This window comes from Gavia stellata, chromosome 3 (genome assembly GCF_030936135.1).
Source record: "Gavia stellata isolate bGavSte3 chromosome 3, bGavSte3.hap2, whole genome shotgun sequence".
Lineage (NCBI taxonomy): Eukaryota > Metazoa > Chordata > Aves > Gaviiformes > Gaviidae > Gavia > Gavia stellata.
Genome location: NC_082596.1, coordinates 68,309,617 through 68,326,592, shown reverse-complemented (window position 1 = coordinate 68,326,592; position 16,976 = coordinate 68,309,617). Strand labels below are relative to the sequence as shown.

At 37.5% G+C, this 16,976-nt stretch overlaps 1 protein-coding gene across 1 annotated transcript in view; it reads left to right on the top strand.

Moving 5' to 3' along the window:
* CTNNAL1 (catenin alpha like 1) overlaps positions 1-16,976 on the top strand; it is a 57,956-nt gene that overhangs the window by 33,922 nt on the left and 7,058 nt on the right. The window contains exons 8-12 of the mRNA XM_059836067.1: positions 2,415-2,501; positions 6,212-6,370; positions 7,714-7,806; positions 8,116-8,266; positions 14,376-14,413. Coding sequence (XP_059692050.1) covers positions 2,415-2,501; positions 6,212-6,370; positions 7,714-7,806; positions 8,116-8,266; positions 14,376-14,413 — 528 coding nt within the window. The remainder of the gene's footprint in view (positions 1-2,414; positions 2,502-6,211; positions 6,371-7,713; positions 7,807-8,115; positions 8,267-14,375; positions 14,414-16,976) is intronic.

Below are 16,976 nucleotides of genomic sequence, written 5' to 3'. Positions count from 1 at the left end.
CTTACAGGCAATTTTTGTTTGTCCTTTTTACAAGATTTAAATGATGGTAGTTTAGTTTTCCTTTTTAGAGAAGAAGCACATTAAGCACATGTCATTTGTCTTAGCTTGTTCCTTGAAGATGATAGAAGATACATGCAAAAGGGGGAGGAAAAGCAGAGGTGGAAAATGCGGTTTCTGTTTCTGATGCTGACTTGCTTTCAGTCTTGTTCCCGGGGAAACGTATAGCACAAAATCTTATCAACACTCTGAAATATGGCAGATGTGTACCAGTATAGGATACTTACTTAACTGAGTGTATTACTTAGGAGAAAGCATTTTTGTTCCTTTTCTCCTCTTTGAATCAGATGCTGCAGTCAGGTGTTCTTAATGCAGTAGTGCAGTTTGAAGAGCATATAAATCTTATTGGTAATACAGACTGTTGTTATTACAAAGAAGACACATATAGAATATTAATTGCGTAGAATCCCAAACTATAAGAAACTAAAACTGTGTTTAGCTTGGTGTTGGTGGTTAGCCCTGGTATGCAGCTGTGTAAGCACTGCTCAGGAATAGCTAACACATCCCTGTGTTATCAGCACTGGTTTTATCACAAATCCAAAACAGCACCATACCAGATGCTATGAAGAAAATTAATTCTGTCCCAGTCAAAACCAGTACACTTGGGTATTTCTAAGCTCTGTTACTGGTGGAAAATGATCACCTCTAAATAATTTACATGCTACATTAAGTGGTAGAAATGAGAGCCTAGTACAAGACTATGCATATATATGATCCGTGAAAATACTTGGGCGTGCACATGGGTGCTTATGCATTAAGTATTTCCATTAATAAATAACTCTGCCTAGCTGTGACTGAAGATGCAATAAGCAGATAAAATAGCATCAGCTCACTGAACTGGCTTTTCAGTTTCAGCTCAGCAGCTTCATTGGAGGGTGAATATTTTCTGAGGGACTAATGTAATTCAAGTGGGAGTGTTGATTTAAGAAAAAAAAAAACAAAACATTGTGCCTTGGGGGTACATGAACTGGGGGATATGTAGAGCTCTTGGAGTGCCCAATTATTTCCCTTTCCACTCACCATTCTTCCTTTTAGCAAGTAAAGTAACTCTGAGTCTTCAGTGAGGAGTGTATTTTGGAACAGAAGTGTCTTATAACCTAGGTGAAGTCTAAATTAGACTGACATCACTGATCTGCTCTTGTTTGTATTATTATATGTTAATGAAAACTAGCTGGAGCACAACAGATAGTCTAATGCTGATGATCAAATTTTAAATGTTTCTGAAATCCTTCCAATCTATGAGCTCGTAAGAGCACAAGCTACTCTCCTGTTTCTGGTTTTCCTGTAACCTTATTTTGGCTAGAAAATTCCATCACTTGTGTTTTTAAAAAAAAAAAAAAAAAAAAAAGAAGTTGCACATAGAAGGAGCCAAAATGTGCACATTAAATAAGTAAAAGAAATAAAAAGGACACTCTCACTAGAGTGTAAAACATTATGCTCCTTGTGTTAAAAATGATTTTGTCATGTTATGCTTTTACACAAATTACTTAAAGAAAAGCATTAAATTTGAGGGACGGGTAGCTTTGAGACTTGGAACAAATAAGAATACCTGAGAAAATTATCATATTGGCTTGGGTGGGGTTTTTTTTCCCTTTAAATAAAATGGAGAGTGTGAGTGTCTACACCTATGCATATTTTGGGTGTGTATGTTTATGTTAATTTAGACTCTGAGTGGCTAATTTTTTTGCAGCTATGGCCATGTTAATGGTCCCACCTAGGATAATTGTTTCTAGTATATTTTGGGGGAGAATGCAAAATCACTGCTACTCAACTTTTCCCAGCATATGTGTTGTTTCATAGACGGGTGCTGTTTGCAAAAGTGGGAGCTCTGTCTTGAAGCTGCCTCAACAAAATGTTGTTAGCTACTATACTTATTTAAATTAGACAGTGATCTAAAGTCTTACAAGGATGCTTTAAGTAACCTTTCTGTAATTCAGTGTAGAACCGTTGGTAGAACATTTTAGGTACCGCTTTATTTTAAAAGGTTATTTATGTTTCTGTAAAAAAAGAATCCTTAAACTATTGCCGTTGTTTAGACAGAAGGTTTTTGGAAGTTGCAAAGCTTAAGGAAACTCTTTTCCTGAAAAAAGCTCAGTGAGGTTCAGAAATAAATTCCTGTTGAACATAAGCAGTCAATTAGCTTGCATCACTATTATTTTAGAAGTGATTTGGTGATAAATGTTTTTATAGAAGAATTTTTCAAGTAAAGTATACACAGGATGTGCAAATGGAAACATTACATCTAGAAAGAAAAGTCTGTCTTCTAAAGCAACTTGAAGTAATGACACATGATGTGAAGGTGGGATTTGATGGGTTTTTTGTGTAATGTTTTGTCGGTTACTTTCTTTGGCTTGTAGCAAAACCAGAAGACAAAGGATCTCATGGAAGACTTGGAAGTAGCCATTTTAAAAACATGTCAGTGCATGAATGAACTTAAAAGAGAGGTAAGTCTAGTTTAAGCAAGCATAAACTGAATAAAAGCTTGAATTTCTTACTTGTTCTATGTGAAGTTGTAAAACAGAATCCTGTACCCAAAAAGGGTAGTATGTATTTTTAGACAAGAGTAACTAAATCGGAGTTACATGAGGGTGCTAGTATGCAGTCATCTTCTGTGTTCTTACTTAGAACTGATTAGAAATCTGTTGGATACATAGGCTCTTTACTAACTCATGACAACAATAATAAAAGAGAAGTGTTTGGAAATAAGTACTATGTGTATAATCATTACTTTAAATGTAAAGGCTAAACTTCCCTTGCGGATGCATGCATCACTGTTTTAAATACTCAGGTATTTTTCTAGACAGGTGGCAGCTGTGTATGCGCTTGTTGTAAATAATTCTTTTCCTAAACACAAGCATGCTGAGTGTCACCTTATATACACATATGAGATAGCTGCCTCATTTGGTACAGGGGACAGACTGCACTTACCGATCAGGGTCCTTCCCCCCACTCTTAACGGATAGCATTGGTGCCTGGTCTGTTCCACAGATTTGAGCCAAATACAGAATTGCTGGTTTCTGGCAGCTTCCGAAATACTTGCAAAGCATTCAGATGTCTTTTCAACGGCTTCCTAGAGAAATGAAGACTAAGGACAGTGAGGGTTTCAATACTACACTACAGAGAAGTGCAAAGATGTTAGAGAAGTATGGTGAACTTGCTTAGACTGAGCTCTCGGCTGCTGTAACTGGGAAACCTCAAGTGCTCAAAAATCATGCTGCATATTTTTTAACAGAGGCAAAATCATAGAATCATTTAGGTTGGAAAAGACCTTTAAGATCATTGAGTCCAACTGTTAACCTAACACTGCCAAGTCCACCACTAAACCATGTCCCTAAGTGCCACATCTACACATCTTTTAAATACCTCCAGTGATGGTGACTCAACCACCTCCCTGGGCAGCCTGTTCCAATGTTTGATAACCCTTTCAGTGAAGAAATTTTTCCTAATATCCAACCTAATCCTCCCCTGGCACGACTTGAGGCCATTTCCTCTTGTCCTATCACTAGTCACCTGGGAGAAGAGACCAACACCCACCTCACTACAAACCCCCTTTCAGGTAATTGTAGAGAGCGATAAGGTCTCCCCTCAGCCTCCTCTTCTCCAGACTGAACAACCCCAGTTCCCTCAGCCGCTCCTCATAAGACTTTCATCTTCCAGATTGTAATTCCTGCAGCTGTTCTGAAGATTTGAACAGTGCTTTGAATCTATTTCAGTTGCAGTTAAGTGCTTTGCGCTTCTGCTGTCAGGCTGTGTGTTGGGCTCCCAGGAAATGGAGGATACGTAATTTGTGCACTTTGATTAATAGCTTTTTCTTTGGTCACCATTATGTATGAAGTCAGTAGCAGAGCTTTTCCAGAGTGACATTCAGCTGCTTTAACTGTAAGATCATCCTTTTTTGAGTAACATCGCTCTTGTGTGCTGAATGAGGAGGAAGGGTTCCCAGTCAAAATAGTATGTGACTATGTAATTGCAGAGATCATAAAGCCAAAGGTAGCTGAAATATAATATGTGGAAGAAATCATTAATATCTTGTATTTTCTTGCAGCTCCATAAATGTAAATCTTGCCATATTGTCCTGCCCACAGGTTTCTATTTATGAAAATGGCATGCAACAAAGACTACGCATTTACTACATTTAAGTTAAAGAATTTTGTCAGGTGACAATAATAGCTGGTTTACAGAAGGTAATTTTCTAACAGAGGTGGCATAAAATACAAAATAGTGGGTTACCTGTGCCCTGTGATGTAGCTCCATATTAAAAGCAATGCAGGTGAAAATGTAGAGTGCTGGTTTAGAAATTATGAATCAAATTCAGTGGGTGTGGACCTGCGGAGTATGAAAGCTTGCTTAGTAAAAGCTTTTTTAAAATGCACAGCATTCATGCTACTTGTTGAAGTAAATTTAGAGTATTATGTCATTTTCCTTGTTCTCTATGTAGTGATTGGATTGATCCCAGAGGAGCCATGCTTCTGTACATGGCTGAGGAGGACTGTTCTGTCAGTCTGACCTTGGGTGCTGCAGTGTATCAGTCAGCAGCCAGCATCTCTATTGGTGAAATTTAAATATTGTGACTCTAATTAAAATGTTTTTGAGAGCCTGAGTGGCTGAGAACATAAGACAGCCTTGTTAAAAGTAGTTCTTTCTCATCTCTGTCACTTTATGGAAGAAATGAAAGGTATGTTCCTTCCTTGACATGATGTTCCTGCTAATGATCAGAGACAGCATTAGGTAGAAGTAAATTTCTTTTTTAGATCAGGATGAAAAGAATCTCTAATGAAAAGGTAATCTCTATGTAGCCTATATATAAATGAGAATTGTTAGTTCCTACTCTAACATTACAAGCCTTGCAGATCTTTCTTCAGAGCTGACTTCATTTCTGAGATTACTGGTTTGTGCTAATTTTTAATGGCATGCGAGCGATGCTATATAAATAGTTTATAACAGGTTGTCACAGCTTTTTTCTCTCTAAAAAACAGTCACAGCAGGTTTTGAGGCAACAGTTCAGGTTTCTTGCATGAAATTAAAAAAAAAAAAACAAAACAAAAACAGAAGTAAAAAACCCCTTAATTCTGGACTGCACAGGAAGGTAAAAATAAGTAGAATCCAGTGGAATAAAAACCCAACATATCGTTCTAGAGAACATTTTCTTCTCTACAGAGTCAAGGCCCACCAGTATCACAGTTCCAAGCTCGTTGCATTCATAAACTTGAACTTTCTTCTTGAACAGACAGTTGTATAGTCAGTGCAGTCCAGCAAAGTGAGTGTAGTATTACAAGACTCATAATAGTCTTACGAGCATAAGAATGCTCTGCTATTTCTAAAGAGGTTGCTATTCTGTTTTTACCTATGTTTTTAAAAAGGGGCTGATTACAGGGCATAGGTAAACTTCCTGTGACTAGTCACTAGAACTAGCAGCAGCTGTCACTGGTAGCTGCTGTCAAGCAGAGTCCTTCACAGCACAATTTCAGCAGATCCATGGGTCTGAAAGTGTGTCTGGATTTAGGGAAGTGTTTCAAGGGGAAGCTTCTCCTTGCTTGTTGGGAGTGTAGGGAGAGTGTTTGAGACTTCTCCAAGACCCACCTCTGGCTTCAGTCTCCTTGCAGAAAAGATGCTTTTTACTTTTTTAAGGCTGTGTCACAAGCTGATTATATTCAAGCTTTCCTTTGCATCACTGAGAATTCAATTTATTCATAGGAACTTAATTTCTAATATATTACAAACTCAGATGCTGTGTGGCTTCAGTCTGATTCACACAGTTTCATGTGTGTTCTTCTTGAGGTAGAGTGCCATGCTTATGCTGAACTTTGTGCCCCATGAATTCATGCACCTGTTTTTTCCCAATTGTAACATTATCAGAAAGCAGCAGTGTGATAACTTCATGTCCTCATTTTACCCAGCTGCTCTTTTGTTTCTCTCCGTATTTGGTTGTGGGGGTTTATTTTGGAGTGCAGTGGATTTTATTTTTTTGCTTTGAATAGAAATTGAAGAATTAAAGCTGCGGATAATATGCAGACTGTGTATGAGCTTTCGTGGCAGTAAATTTTTTTGCTCCTTGGAAAAATCAATTTGTCTCTTAAGTTTATTTGACTTGGGACTGGATGAATTTTTTTCCTTCCAAGGTTTATCTCTCCTTCTTCTTTTAATGCTACTCAAGGTCCACAGTGCAGCAACGTCTTTGGCAGCAGATTTGCTAAAATACCATACAGATCATATGGTTCTCAAAGCATTAAAAATCACGGGAGTAGAAGGAAATCTTGAAGCTGTAGCAGAATACACTTGCAAGCTATCAGAGCAGAAAGAACAACTGGTTGAGGTAAGTTCACGGCTGCTTTCATTTTGTAAGGTGCTTAGAAAATGAGTGGCTGGATTTGTCTTAATGTATTCTTTAGGAAGGCTTTGGTCTGTGTTTTTGTAATTTTTATTTTATTTTCCTAGTATACTGTTGAATTTTGTATTGTTTGTGGTAGTGTCTGAGCCAGAGGCATCACTGTGGCATACAGTTGTTGTAGAAGGGATGTACAGTCATGTGCAATTCTCCTCCTGGATCTAGACTCAATCTGTATATATATATTGGGGCTAAAATATTCATTAAAAAATAGTTTTCTGGATCCAAGTAGAGATGATAGCCTTTTTCTTTCAAGCAGTAGGCGTCCAGCAACAGCTGAATCCAAAGACTCATTTTAAGAATGCTGGGAATGTAAGGTTAAGTTTCTTAATGCAGTGAACTTGACTGTTTTTAAGATCTTGTGTAGTTTTTGTCAGTCACGAGGGCCACTGAAAATCTTTTCTCCTTCATGAAAAGCAGTGTGTATGTTTCATGTGCTAATACATTCATGGTTTCGTATGGTAGTATTCACACATGTGAACAAATAGGACTTCCAAGACTACTAAGAGGTCATGGCTCTTAGAACTTCCTTTTTCTGTGACTAATTAGTGTTCCAGTGAGACACTGATTTTTTTTTTTTTATTTTTTTTTTTTTTTCCCAGGCATAACCATGAGGTTAAATAGTGTTTGTATGTGAGGCCTTATAGCGTTTCTGGTGATGGCCAGTGCAGTTAGTTTCATGTGTGCTGTCTCTGTCTTATAAATTCTTCTTTGATCTGAAAACTTTGATGTTCCTTCTCAGCCCAAAGTTCACTCTTAATCGTTAAAAAAAAAAAAAAGACTACATTTTGCTTACTGTGGAAGTGAACAGTATTTCTTTCCTAAATTAATTTGACGCTGATTTGGTCAGTGATAATTCAGTCCCCTGAATGATGAAAAGACGAATTTTCCACATGGTTGCGAATTGCTGAGTAAGCCTGTTTTGGTGAAGGCGTTTATGCTACAATTTTTCCAAGTTCTGTAGGTGTCTGACTACTTTCAGGTTTACTCGGTCACAAATATGTGAAATTGTTGTTACTTTTATTTCTTTATTAAGACTTGTCTTCCTTTTGGTGATTTTCTACAGATTCCAAGTCAGGATTTAGCCCTGTTTTTATCACAAATGCTCCCTGAGAGACACCCAGCTGTGTGGTCCTCAATAAGTTTCTGAAAGGACTATCAATAACTTTGTGTTTGTGAATATGTGTTTGTGCATGTGCACCTTTTCTCACTACTAATGAAAGCATATTTTTTACCATTCTTTTCTCTTTAAATTTGTAAAAAATATTTAGATGTGTCGCTTACTGAGGCATGTTTCTGGAACTGAGCCCCTCGAGATTACTTGCATACATGCAGAAGATACCTTTCAGGTCACTGGCCCACAGGTATGCTTAGCTTTTATCTGGCCACTTCTACTGGACATAAATCAGTAAAAATGACTTGTATCTGTTTTTTGGAGACCTAATGTTGAACTGTTAAAAGCATTTCTAAGAAAGACTTACACTTTAATGTTGGGCAGTAGCTAAAAGAATGCACAAGGGAGATCATCAAGCCTGCAAATGTCGAATGAATACAGTACAAAGACATAATAGTAGCCGTTTAATTTTGTGTTTTGTCTGTGAAGGCATTTGTGAATTCATGTGCAACACTATGTGCTAGGACTTCCAATAGCAAATATTTTGTTCTCTGTCCAGATAATTTCTGCTGCAGAAACACTGGCATTACATCCATCTAGCAAGATTGCAAAAGAAAATCTTGAGGTGTTCTGTGAGGCCTGGGAGTCTCAACTGAGTGACATGTCTATGTTGTTAAGAGAAATCAATGATGTGTTTGAAGGAAGAAGAGGTAAGAATGCTATGGAGAAATAGAAAAATGTAGTTTTCAAAACATGTAGTCTAAGAATTTGAAGTGTGATTTAGGAAATACTGTTTTCTTAAGAGCGCAATAAACAGTCCCACGTCCCATATGGCAATGTGGAATCTAGGTGGCAATACACATATTATTTTTGTATAGATGTCAAATAGGGTCCTTATTGGATTTTTTTTTCAAAGAAAAATAGCCAGAAAACTAAAGGCCTGATTTGTGTAAAATTAGGTATATTTAAATTTCTGCACTGTGATTAGTTCCAGCAAAATCAAATGGAACTCTCAAAGGACACAAAAGTATTCAACACAGCTCTTTGCCAGTGGTGTCCAAATATTAGGGGGGTAGGGCTTTCATCCCACCTTTTGATTTGTCTAGGACCTATCAGTTCATGACAATCAAGATAGAAATTGTTTGTGTGACATGTTTAATTAATTTCCTATATTTCTGGAAAATATATATATACACACAGGTATATTCTGTACTGTCAACTTGCCTTGTATTCACTTCATAATGTAGTGAATGTAGTTATTTGATTTTTAAACTGCTGTCCTTTCTCCTGGATGGAATCTCTGACGACTCTGCACAATCTTGGGATATTTTCTCTGGTTGGTAAGTTTATTGGTATTTGTACAACATGTAGAAAGAAAACCTTGGAATCTTAAGAAAAAAAATTCACTGTTTACTTTTAGCATAGGGTAATTCACCTTAAAAATGGAAGCCTTTTGGTTTTTCATTTTTATCTAACTTAATTTTGTTTTTTTCAGATAATGTCTTTAGTGTAGCCTGTCGCACTTCTTGCGGCTATGTGTTTCCGTCTTCAAGGTATAATTGCATACAGATAGAATGTAATACATAGTAATACTGAATGTCTTGTATTTTTAAGAAAATCACTCAGGTTTAAAAGTTTAGATTTAGTTAAGTAAGGGACTTCATTTTTCTGTATCTAAGATACAGAAAAAGTGTCATCTAACCTGCATAAGGTTTTAATTTATCAATGATACAATACTTCATCTTGCTATTAACGTGAGACCTTTTTCCATTTCAGAGTTTATTTTGTCAGTTTAACTTTCTGTACTTGATCAGGTTTTTGTGTTAGCAGTTCTTTTCTGCCAGTGTTGTGAGGATGGTGAACAACCAACGACAGAACAGTAATATCTTAAATTGTTGCTGCTGGTTGCTAGATGAATGTGTGTCTGAGCCTGAAAACTTGTAAAAGGAAAACGTATATTGAAATTCTGAGTGGGGTTACAATAATTGTGTGTAGCGCAGGTTACTGGGAATTTGAGGCATTTGAGAAATACATGATTGTTACCCTACTTGTTCTTCCATCTTGGTCCGGAGTGCCATATAAAGAAGTGTGACAATCAGAGATCCTGTTTATGGGCCTTTTAACCTTCAGTGGGCTTTTTGTTTGTTTTGGGAGCCAAGGACATACTGACTTTCTTTAAACGTGGCATTAAATTTTATATAATACAACTTAAAATGTGGTATTACTCTAATGTTAATGTGTTAACAATGAATTTGGAATTTGCAGAGCTGATCATGCAGTATCTGATTTTTTTCATATTCAGACAATGGTCTAGCAGGCTTGATTGATAACCTTTTTATATATTTATAGATATGTGTGCATGTGTGTGTATACACACATATATTACCATATTTTAAAATAATAAGATGAGAATCATGCAGCCACAGCAAAGCATATACTTAGCTCTCCAAACAAATAGTTCTTGAAGTGTTGAGCAGATTCTTAGCCTCTCCTGTAGTTAGTAACTTTCTCTTCTCTTGTGGCTGTTGACAGCAGGTAACAGTCATTTTCCACAAGTGGTACTTTCCAATTTCTTTAAAGCGTCACAAGGCAACTCAATGTCATTGCTTGAAGGAGAGAGAATGGGTAGGTGTTGCCGAGCATGTTGAAGGTTATAGCGTGTGTGGGCCTGGGTGCAGTGAAGACTGTCTTCTGTTTGGCATAGCCAGATGAGTCTGTTCTTGTTAGTGTCTCTCGTTTGCTCAGTCTTTCTTTCAGCATAAAGTGTTCTGATACCACCATTGGTAAGACAGTAAGCGTAGCTTGTATTCTTTATATGGCCTTGGGTGTATTGGGTCTTGTATTGCCAAAATGATGCTTAAGAAATCATGTCTCCATTTTCCTTGTCTCGTGGCCTGGCCTAGTAAGGGACTTCTCTCTGAATCTGGATTGTTTCATATTGACGGTCAGCTATCTTCTTAGAAATAACTTGGTCTCCTATATCCACCCATCTTCTAAAAAATTTTTCTCTGTATTGCGGGCTAATCGTTTTTGTTTGCTTGTTTTCTCTTGTTGGACTTCAAAGTGACTCTCATCCAAAAAAAAAAAAAAAAAGGGAAAAAATCTCACCCAAATACCTCCACCTTTTTGCTTCCAGAAAATACTGTAAAATTACCTTGCCACTTTCAACATTTTTTTTCTCCTAGAAAACATGACTGATGACCCAATAAATAAATGAAACTAAAATATTTGTTTGCTAAGAGATTATAAGAGCAGCATTCACAAAACTTTTGCCTCCAAACACAATGAAGTTTTACAATATTTTATACAATTTTATTCTTCTCGTAACTCATGATACTTGTCTTGAGGTTGGTAAAAGTGTCTTCATTTTCAGACTAAAATGTAACAAGTGCTTTATTCCTAGTAGAATTGTGATTGTGCGTAACAAAAGATAGAATTACAGTCAGAAGGTATATATTTTCTTTCTTCTCCTCAGTTTAAAAACTTGTATTTTTGTACTACCAATTTAAATGTTTGGCTTTGTTAGAGAGTTCAGAATACAGCTTAAGAGGCAAAAATCGAATGGTGACTAAATGTGCTGGACACATCAAATAAAAGAAGCATTTTTCTGATTACACTAGATTCATGTTGTCTATACTAATTTCTTTATTTTTACGAGCAATTGCATAACTCCTTATCCAGCGTTTCTTTCGCATCAGCAAATTAGGTATTTCTCATACTGAGGTTCAAAACGCATATGGATAGAGAGCCAGATTTAGCTTGGAGATGAAGCGATATTTTGCTCAGTTTTAATGTAATCGTGCCAGATCATGCCCAAATTGGAATGGGCTTGTCTCGGGGAGGGGGGTGCACATTCACGTAGGGGTGGGGAAGGTTGGTGAGCACACCGCAGCGCAGTAACCCTCACGTATATTTTGAAAATGTCTCTGCTATGCAGAACTGTACAGTGAGGTAGAGTTGGACTTCCTTTGCTTAATCCTAAACCACTTCTTAATCCAACGGTGAGGAGGTCCATTCTGCACAATGATGGTGTTTGAAACGTTGCGCGGCTGGGCTGGGCTGAGGAGAGAGCCGGGCTCCTCTAGAGGCTGGCTCCTGTCAGCTGGGAGGGTCTGTTCTCAGAATTACTAGTTCAGGTTAGACGCTTAACTGGGACGCTCTTGCACTTTGAGATGAGTCACCTAATGAAAGTACCTCTCATTGATCCAATCTGTTGGATGTCAGCCAATCTCTTGGGGTTTTTTTCTTCTAACTTTTTGGTTTCAACATGCTGGAGAAGAACGTGAACAATCCCCTGATTGCTCCTTTGTAACGTGGTCTGAAGTGAGAGAATGACTTATGAAGATAACTTCCTTTTCTGCCCTCCTCTTTTGTTTTGCCCACTTGATTTGAGAGGAGTTAAATGACCGTGAGGACTTGGAAGGGCCATAGTTGCTGAACTGGGGATACAGATCAGAATTTCAGAATTTAGAAATGAGAGTTCTAGAAAGAAGGGTTAAGCAGGGATGCAGCCATCCTACTCTCAGATAAGAAGTGAGATAACAATCAGGATTTAGAAGTTGAAATAGAGATATTTTGGAGGGAAAAACATGACTGGAACTACTGGAAAGCAGAGAATTGGAAGACAAAGAGGATGAAATAACAAAAACTAATTTCAAATGAAAAAATAAAAAAGGAAAAACATGTTAGAGAAAATATATTAGGAAAAACAAAGGCAGACTCGAAGAAATAAAAGGAAGATCGTAATATGGCGAAATGCCTTTTGCTATTATAGCAAAGATATAACTTACAAACTAAAGAAATTAAATACCTGAAAAAATATGAGTGTATTCTGTTAACTGAATCAAATATAAATTCTGTGACTATACTGATGTAATTAACTGTTTTCTGATGAAGTAGGATTATCTCTGGCCTGAGTTGATCTGCGCTTTTGAAAGGTCTGGTATTTGTGGGTCCAGTGAGGTGGGTTCTTTTGTATGTGTGTTTTGGGTTTTTGTTTTGTTTTGTGCTGGGTTTTTTAATGTTCCAAGAAATAAATAGTGACATCCTTCCTCTTTCTGAATATGGTGAACAACTAAACTTGAAAAGCCAAATAATGGGAATTGATTGAAGAGCAAAAACAAATTTCTTTTTTTTTAATTTCTGTTTACCACCTCTTTCCATTTGGTTTCCATAATTCTGAATGCCCACCTTGTGTGTGCGAGGAGTATGTTCTGTCAGTATGCATTTGTATTCCATTTGTTATGTCAAAGCTTTCTGTGTTTGAACTTCTTTTTTAATGTGGCACCAGGTTTTTACGTGGCACCAAGGAGATCTTTTATGCTACAGCATTTTAAACTTACAAGTTAGCTTTTGTTCTTGGTACATTTTACATGCTTTCTTACATGCCCTTTAGCTGATGTTTTGATACATAGGATGTTGTAAATCACTTCTCCATAATTTGTATCAGTCTTTAGTGAGAAATACTGCTTGGATGCATGTTTGGGCAATTAATATCTGAATAACTCTGCAGTCTGAAAAAAATAGTTAGGCAGTTTGTGCTCTCATAGCTCATTTCATCTTTCGCAAAACTGGGTAGGGGAAGGGAAAGGTGATCTTAGAAAGGAAGAATTACATTTTTCATACTTATCAAGAGGGCTGAGGGACACTTGTCACCTTAATGGAATTTGGTTTTTAGGAGTCAGTTGCCTAAGCATGGAGCTCATGATCTTTCTGCGGTGTCAGGAGATAAAGACCATACTTTCAAAAAAAATCATGAATGCACAAGAGAACTGTCTTTTGAGGACTCAGAACGGAATTTCTCTAGGAGCTGATACAAAAGGAGGAAATAGCAATTGTAGTAGGGGTTTGTTGCTTGTCCTTTGTCTGTCAAGATGCATCATCTGCATGCAAACCAGGTTTTGCATAAAGATGCAAACCAATATCCATTATAGTAGCCCTTTGTTTCTTCAGGTAAAATCTATTTTTCACTAGCTCTTAAGTTTCTTATTTATTTTATTTTTATTTTATTTAGCAGATTTTCCTCTCCTGAATCTATTGTAATAAATGTAAGTCTTCGTAGATAATTAAGTCTTCTGGTAACTGGAGCTCTAATCCTAGGCTGTGAGCCTAGGCACTGTTTCCTCTTGCTGATAAACTCTTCTTAGCCACTTTTAGGTAACACCTAAAAAGATTTTTTTTTTTTCTCTGTTTGTTTTGCTCAGACTTGGAATATCTGAGGCTTCTGGGGATATAAGAAATAATTCAATAAGTATGTAAAATGCTATAGAATTTTTTTCTTTGTAAAATACAATGCACATGGGATATGTATAGTACAGTACAACAGGAGGGTTTTATTGGCATTACTTAAAAAGACCTGCTTAGGTATTTCTCACTAGTGGCTTTGCCTACTCCAAATTTTAGACCACCCAAACCATGCCAAGAAAAGCTTTAGGTGGAACTACTATTGTGTGTTCTGTACTTTGTAACAAAATGAGTGCATGTAGTGATAGCTACTCAGTCACTGGAGAGGGTTTCTTTAGTCACTTGTGGATTGCAGACGGGGGACTAGAAATCTTACTGAGGGGAAACTGTTCAGAGGAGCTTTCTTAACTGCCAGTTGCTGAGAGCTAAAATCTGAACAGTACAGAGTTCTTGGCTTGTCTCTCTGGAAGCACAAGACGGAGAGGGAATCCTCTGCAATATTCAAAGAGGAGGAATTGCAGGTAAGTAATTAGTTTTTATAGTACTGCAACTTAAGGAAGGATGAAGTAAGGCATGTGATCCGACTGATTAAAATCTGCATACAAATTTTGGTGTAAATGTGTGTGTTCTTCATAGGAGAGAAGCGTGTCTACCTATCACTGCCTAGACCAGGGGTAAGTTGCTTTTGGCATTGTTGTATTTACTTTATATCTGCTATTAACTAATTGACTTCTTTCCATGTCACACCTTGATGAGGACATAGCAATATCTGGGTACCATGCATCCTGACTGGATGGTTGGCAGTAAAATATAAAACTTTGTCCATTTATTAAATGAATAACAAACATATATTATGTAAGTAGTTACCATAGTGGCTTAATCACTTAGATTGTACATGAGCTTTAATTCCTGTTCATTAATATGTTTTTTACTACGTACTCAACTGTCATGCTATGTAATAAAAAATGCATTGTTACTATTAAAACAGTAAGAATACACTGCAACATACTGAAAACATGTCTTGGTAACCTGATTTTTTTAAACGACGTTGCCTCAGTTGACCAATTCGGAACAAATGGACGTGTTTGAGCCTGTTGTAGGCTCTTCAAATAATGGGTTCTTGTTTCCTTCTTTGGTCTTAAATGTTTTTAATGCAGAGCAAAAAGCTACACCAAATGTCCAGGTTTAGTTGTGAGGTAATTAATAAGCTTAGATGATTATAATTGATATTACATTTTTTCTGAGAGCATCTTTGTGTTAGGAAACCTCCTAAACCTTGTTAGCTTACATGAGTAAGCTATCACTTGGTTCACTTGCTACATACTGAATCTTTTCACGGGTAGGAAAAAGGGGAAGAATGATCTCAGAAGGTACAGTAAGCACTAGCTTGTTTCTTTCTCTTCTTGCTTTCTCTCCTTAACCTGTGGTGTTGAGGAATTTGGGTGTGAAATGATCCCTTGTCTCCATGTCTGCTGTTATGCAATTCAGACTTCAAAGACAATATACTACTTCTGACCCTTAATGACAACAGAAGAGGTCATACATTATAAATCCAATCTGCAGATTTAAATAAAATGTAATGTTAGGTTGAGTGAGCATGGGTGAATTTCACAGTTATGGAACTAAATATTGAGGCTGGAAAGTAAGATTGGTTCAGTGACTTCTGATAGGGTTTTTGTCCCTCACCGGTTTGACTAAGCTACATAGTTTCTGGACTTCAGCCAAAATTTAAAGAAGAGAGGTTTGAAGTCAGATTCCCACTTACTGCTTCATATGCCTTTTAAAAATACTTTCAATAAAAAGTTTGTTCCCAGGATTTAAACAGTTCTGCTTTGTTGTTGTTTGAAAGGTTGCTGCCGCCTTTTGAATTTTGCAAGATTCATAGATTTGGGGGATTATGATTAATACACAGTTTTGAAGTAGACAGGAAATGTAGATTACGTCCATAAGACAACAGAGTATCTTCACAGAGTAATTTCTTTGCCTAAGTGATGCACTAACCTTTGGAACTGCCTCTCTTCCCAGTGCTGTGACTCTCAGTTCTGCCTCTTCTCTCCCTACTTCCATCAGAGGTCTGCTGTGCCCACGCTGTCCCTGCACAGAAGCCACACTGTTCCTGTCGATCTAATTAGATTACAGATTTTGTTACATCTCTTTTAAATTGCTACTGTGCTGTTTGCGGGTAATGAGTGGCATCCTAGACCATGCCATAGTTGAGGACAGAGCAGTAGTGATGATTCATGTGTGTGCTTGATGCACAGGTATATTTTTCTCTATAGTATTGAGTGTCAAATCATGTTTTAAAAGTGGAATAACTGCTTATCTGGTTTTTACCAATTCTCCTATTCAAATAGTGTGAGTGAATACTAGAATGGAGAAAACTACAAATCTGACAAATATTCTGAGATTTCATTAGTTACTTGTGGATAGAAAAACTTACCTGTGCTAGAGTGCTGGTTTTATTGAATACCCTTTGCTCAGCAGCTTAAGTATTTGCCATACCTTGTAGCCCAAAGTTTGTGTTTACATACAAATCTAGTTAGGCTTTTGTGTTCCTTCGAGGCTGCACCTCGAATACTGTGTTCAGTTTTGGGCCCCTCACTACAAGAAGGACATTGAGGTGCTGGAGCGTGTCCAGAGAAGGGCAACGAAGCTGGTGAGGGGTCTGGAGCACAAGTCTTATGTGGAGCAGCTGAGGGAACTGGGGTTGTTCAGTCTGGAGAAGAGGAGGCTGAGGGGAGACCTCATCGCTCTCTACAATTACCTGAAAGGGGGTTGCAGAGAGGTGGGTGTTGGTCTCTTCTCCCAAGTGACTAGTGACAGGACAAGAGGAAATGGCCTCAAGTTGCGCCAGGGGAGGTTCAGGCTGGATATTTGGAAAAATTTCTTTACAGAGAGAGTGGTGAAGCACTGGAACAGACTGCCCAGGGAAGTGGTGGAGTCACCCTCCCTGGAGGTGTTCAAGGAACATGTGGACGTGGCATTGTGGGACATGGTTTAATGGGCATCGTGGTGGTTGTTGGTTGGACTTGATGATCTTACAGGTCTTTTCTAACCTTAGTGATTTTGTGATTCTGTGATTCTTTTAAGACTCTGCCTTAAAACCAGCATTTCTTGAATTGCATCTCTAATATACAATATGGTCAAAGTCAAATGACAATTAGAAGTATCAGTTCTTACACTTTTTGGTAAATCTTTCTATATGAGATCAGCATTTCTAATACATAGGCAGAATTA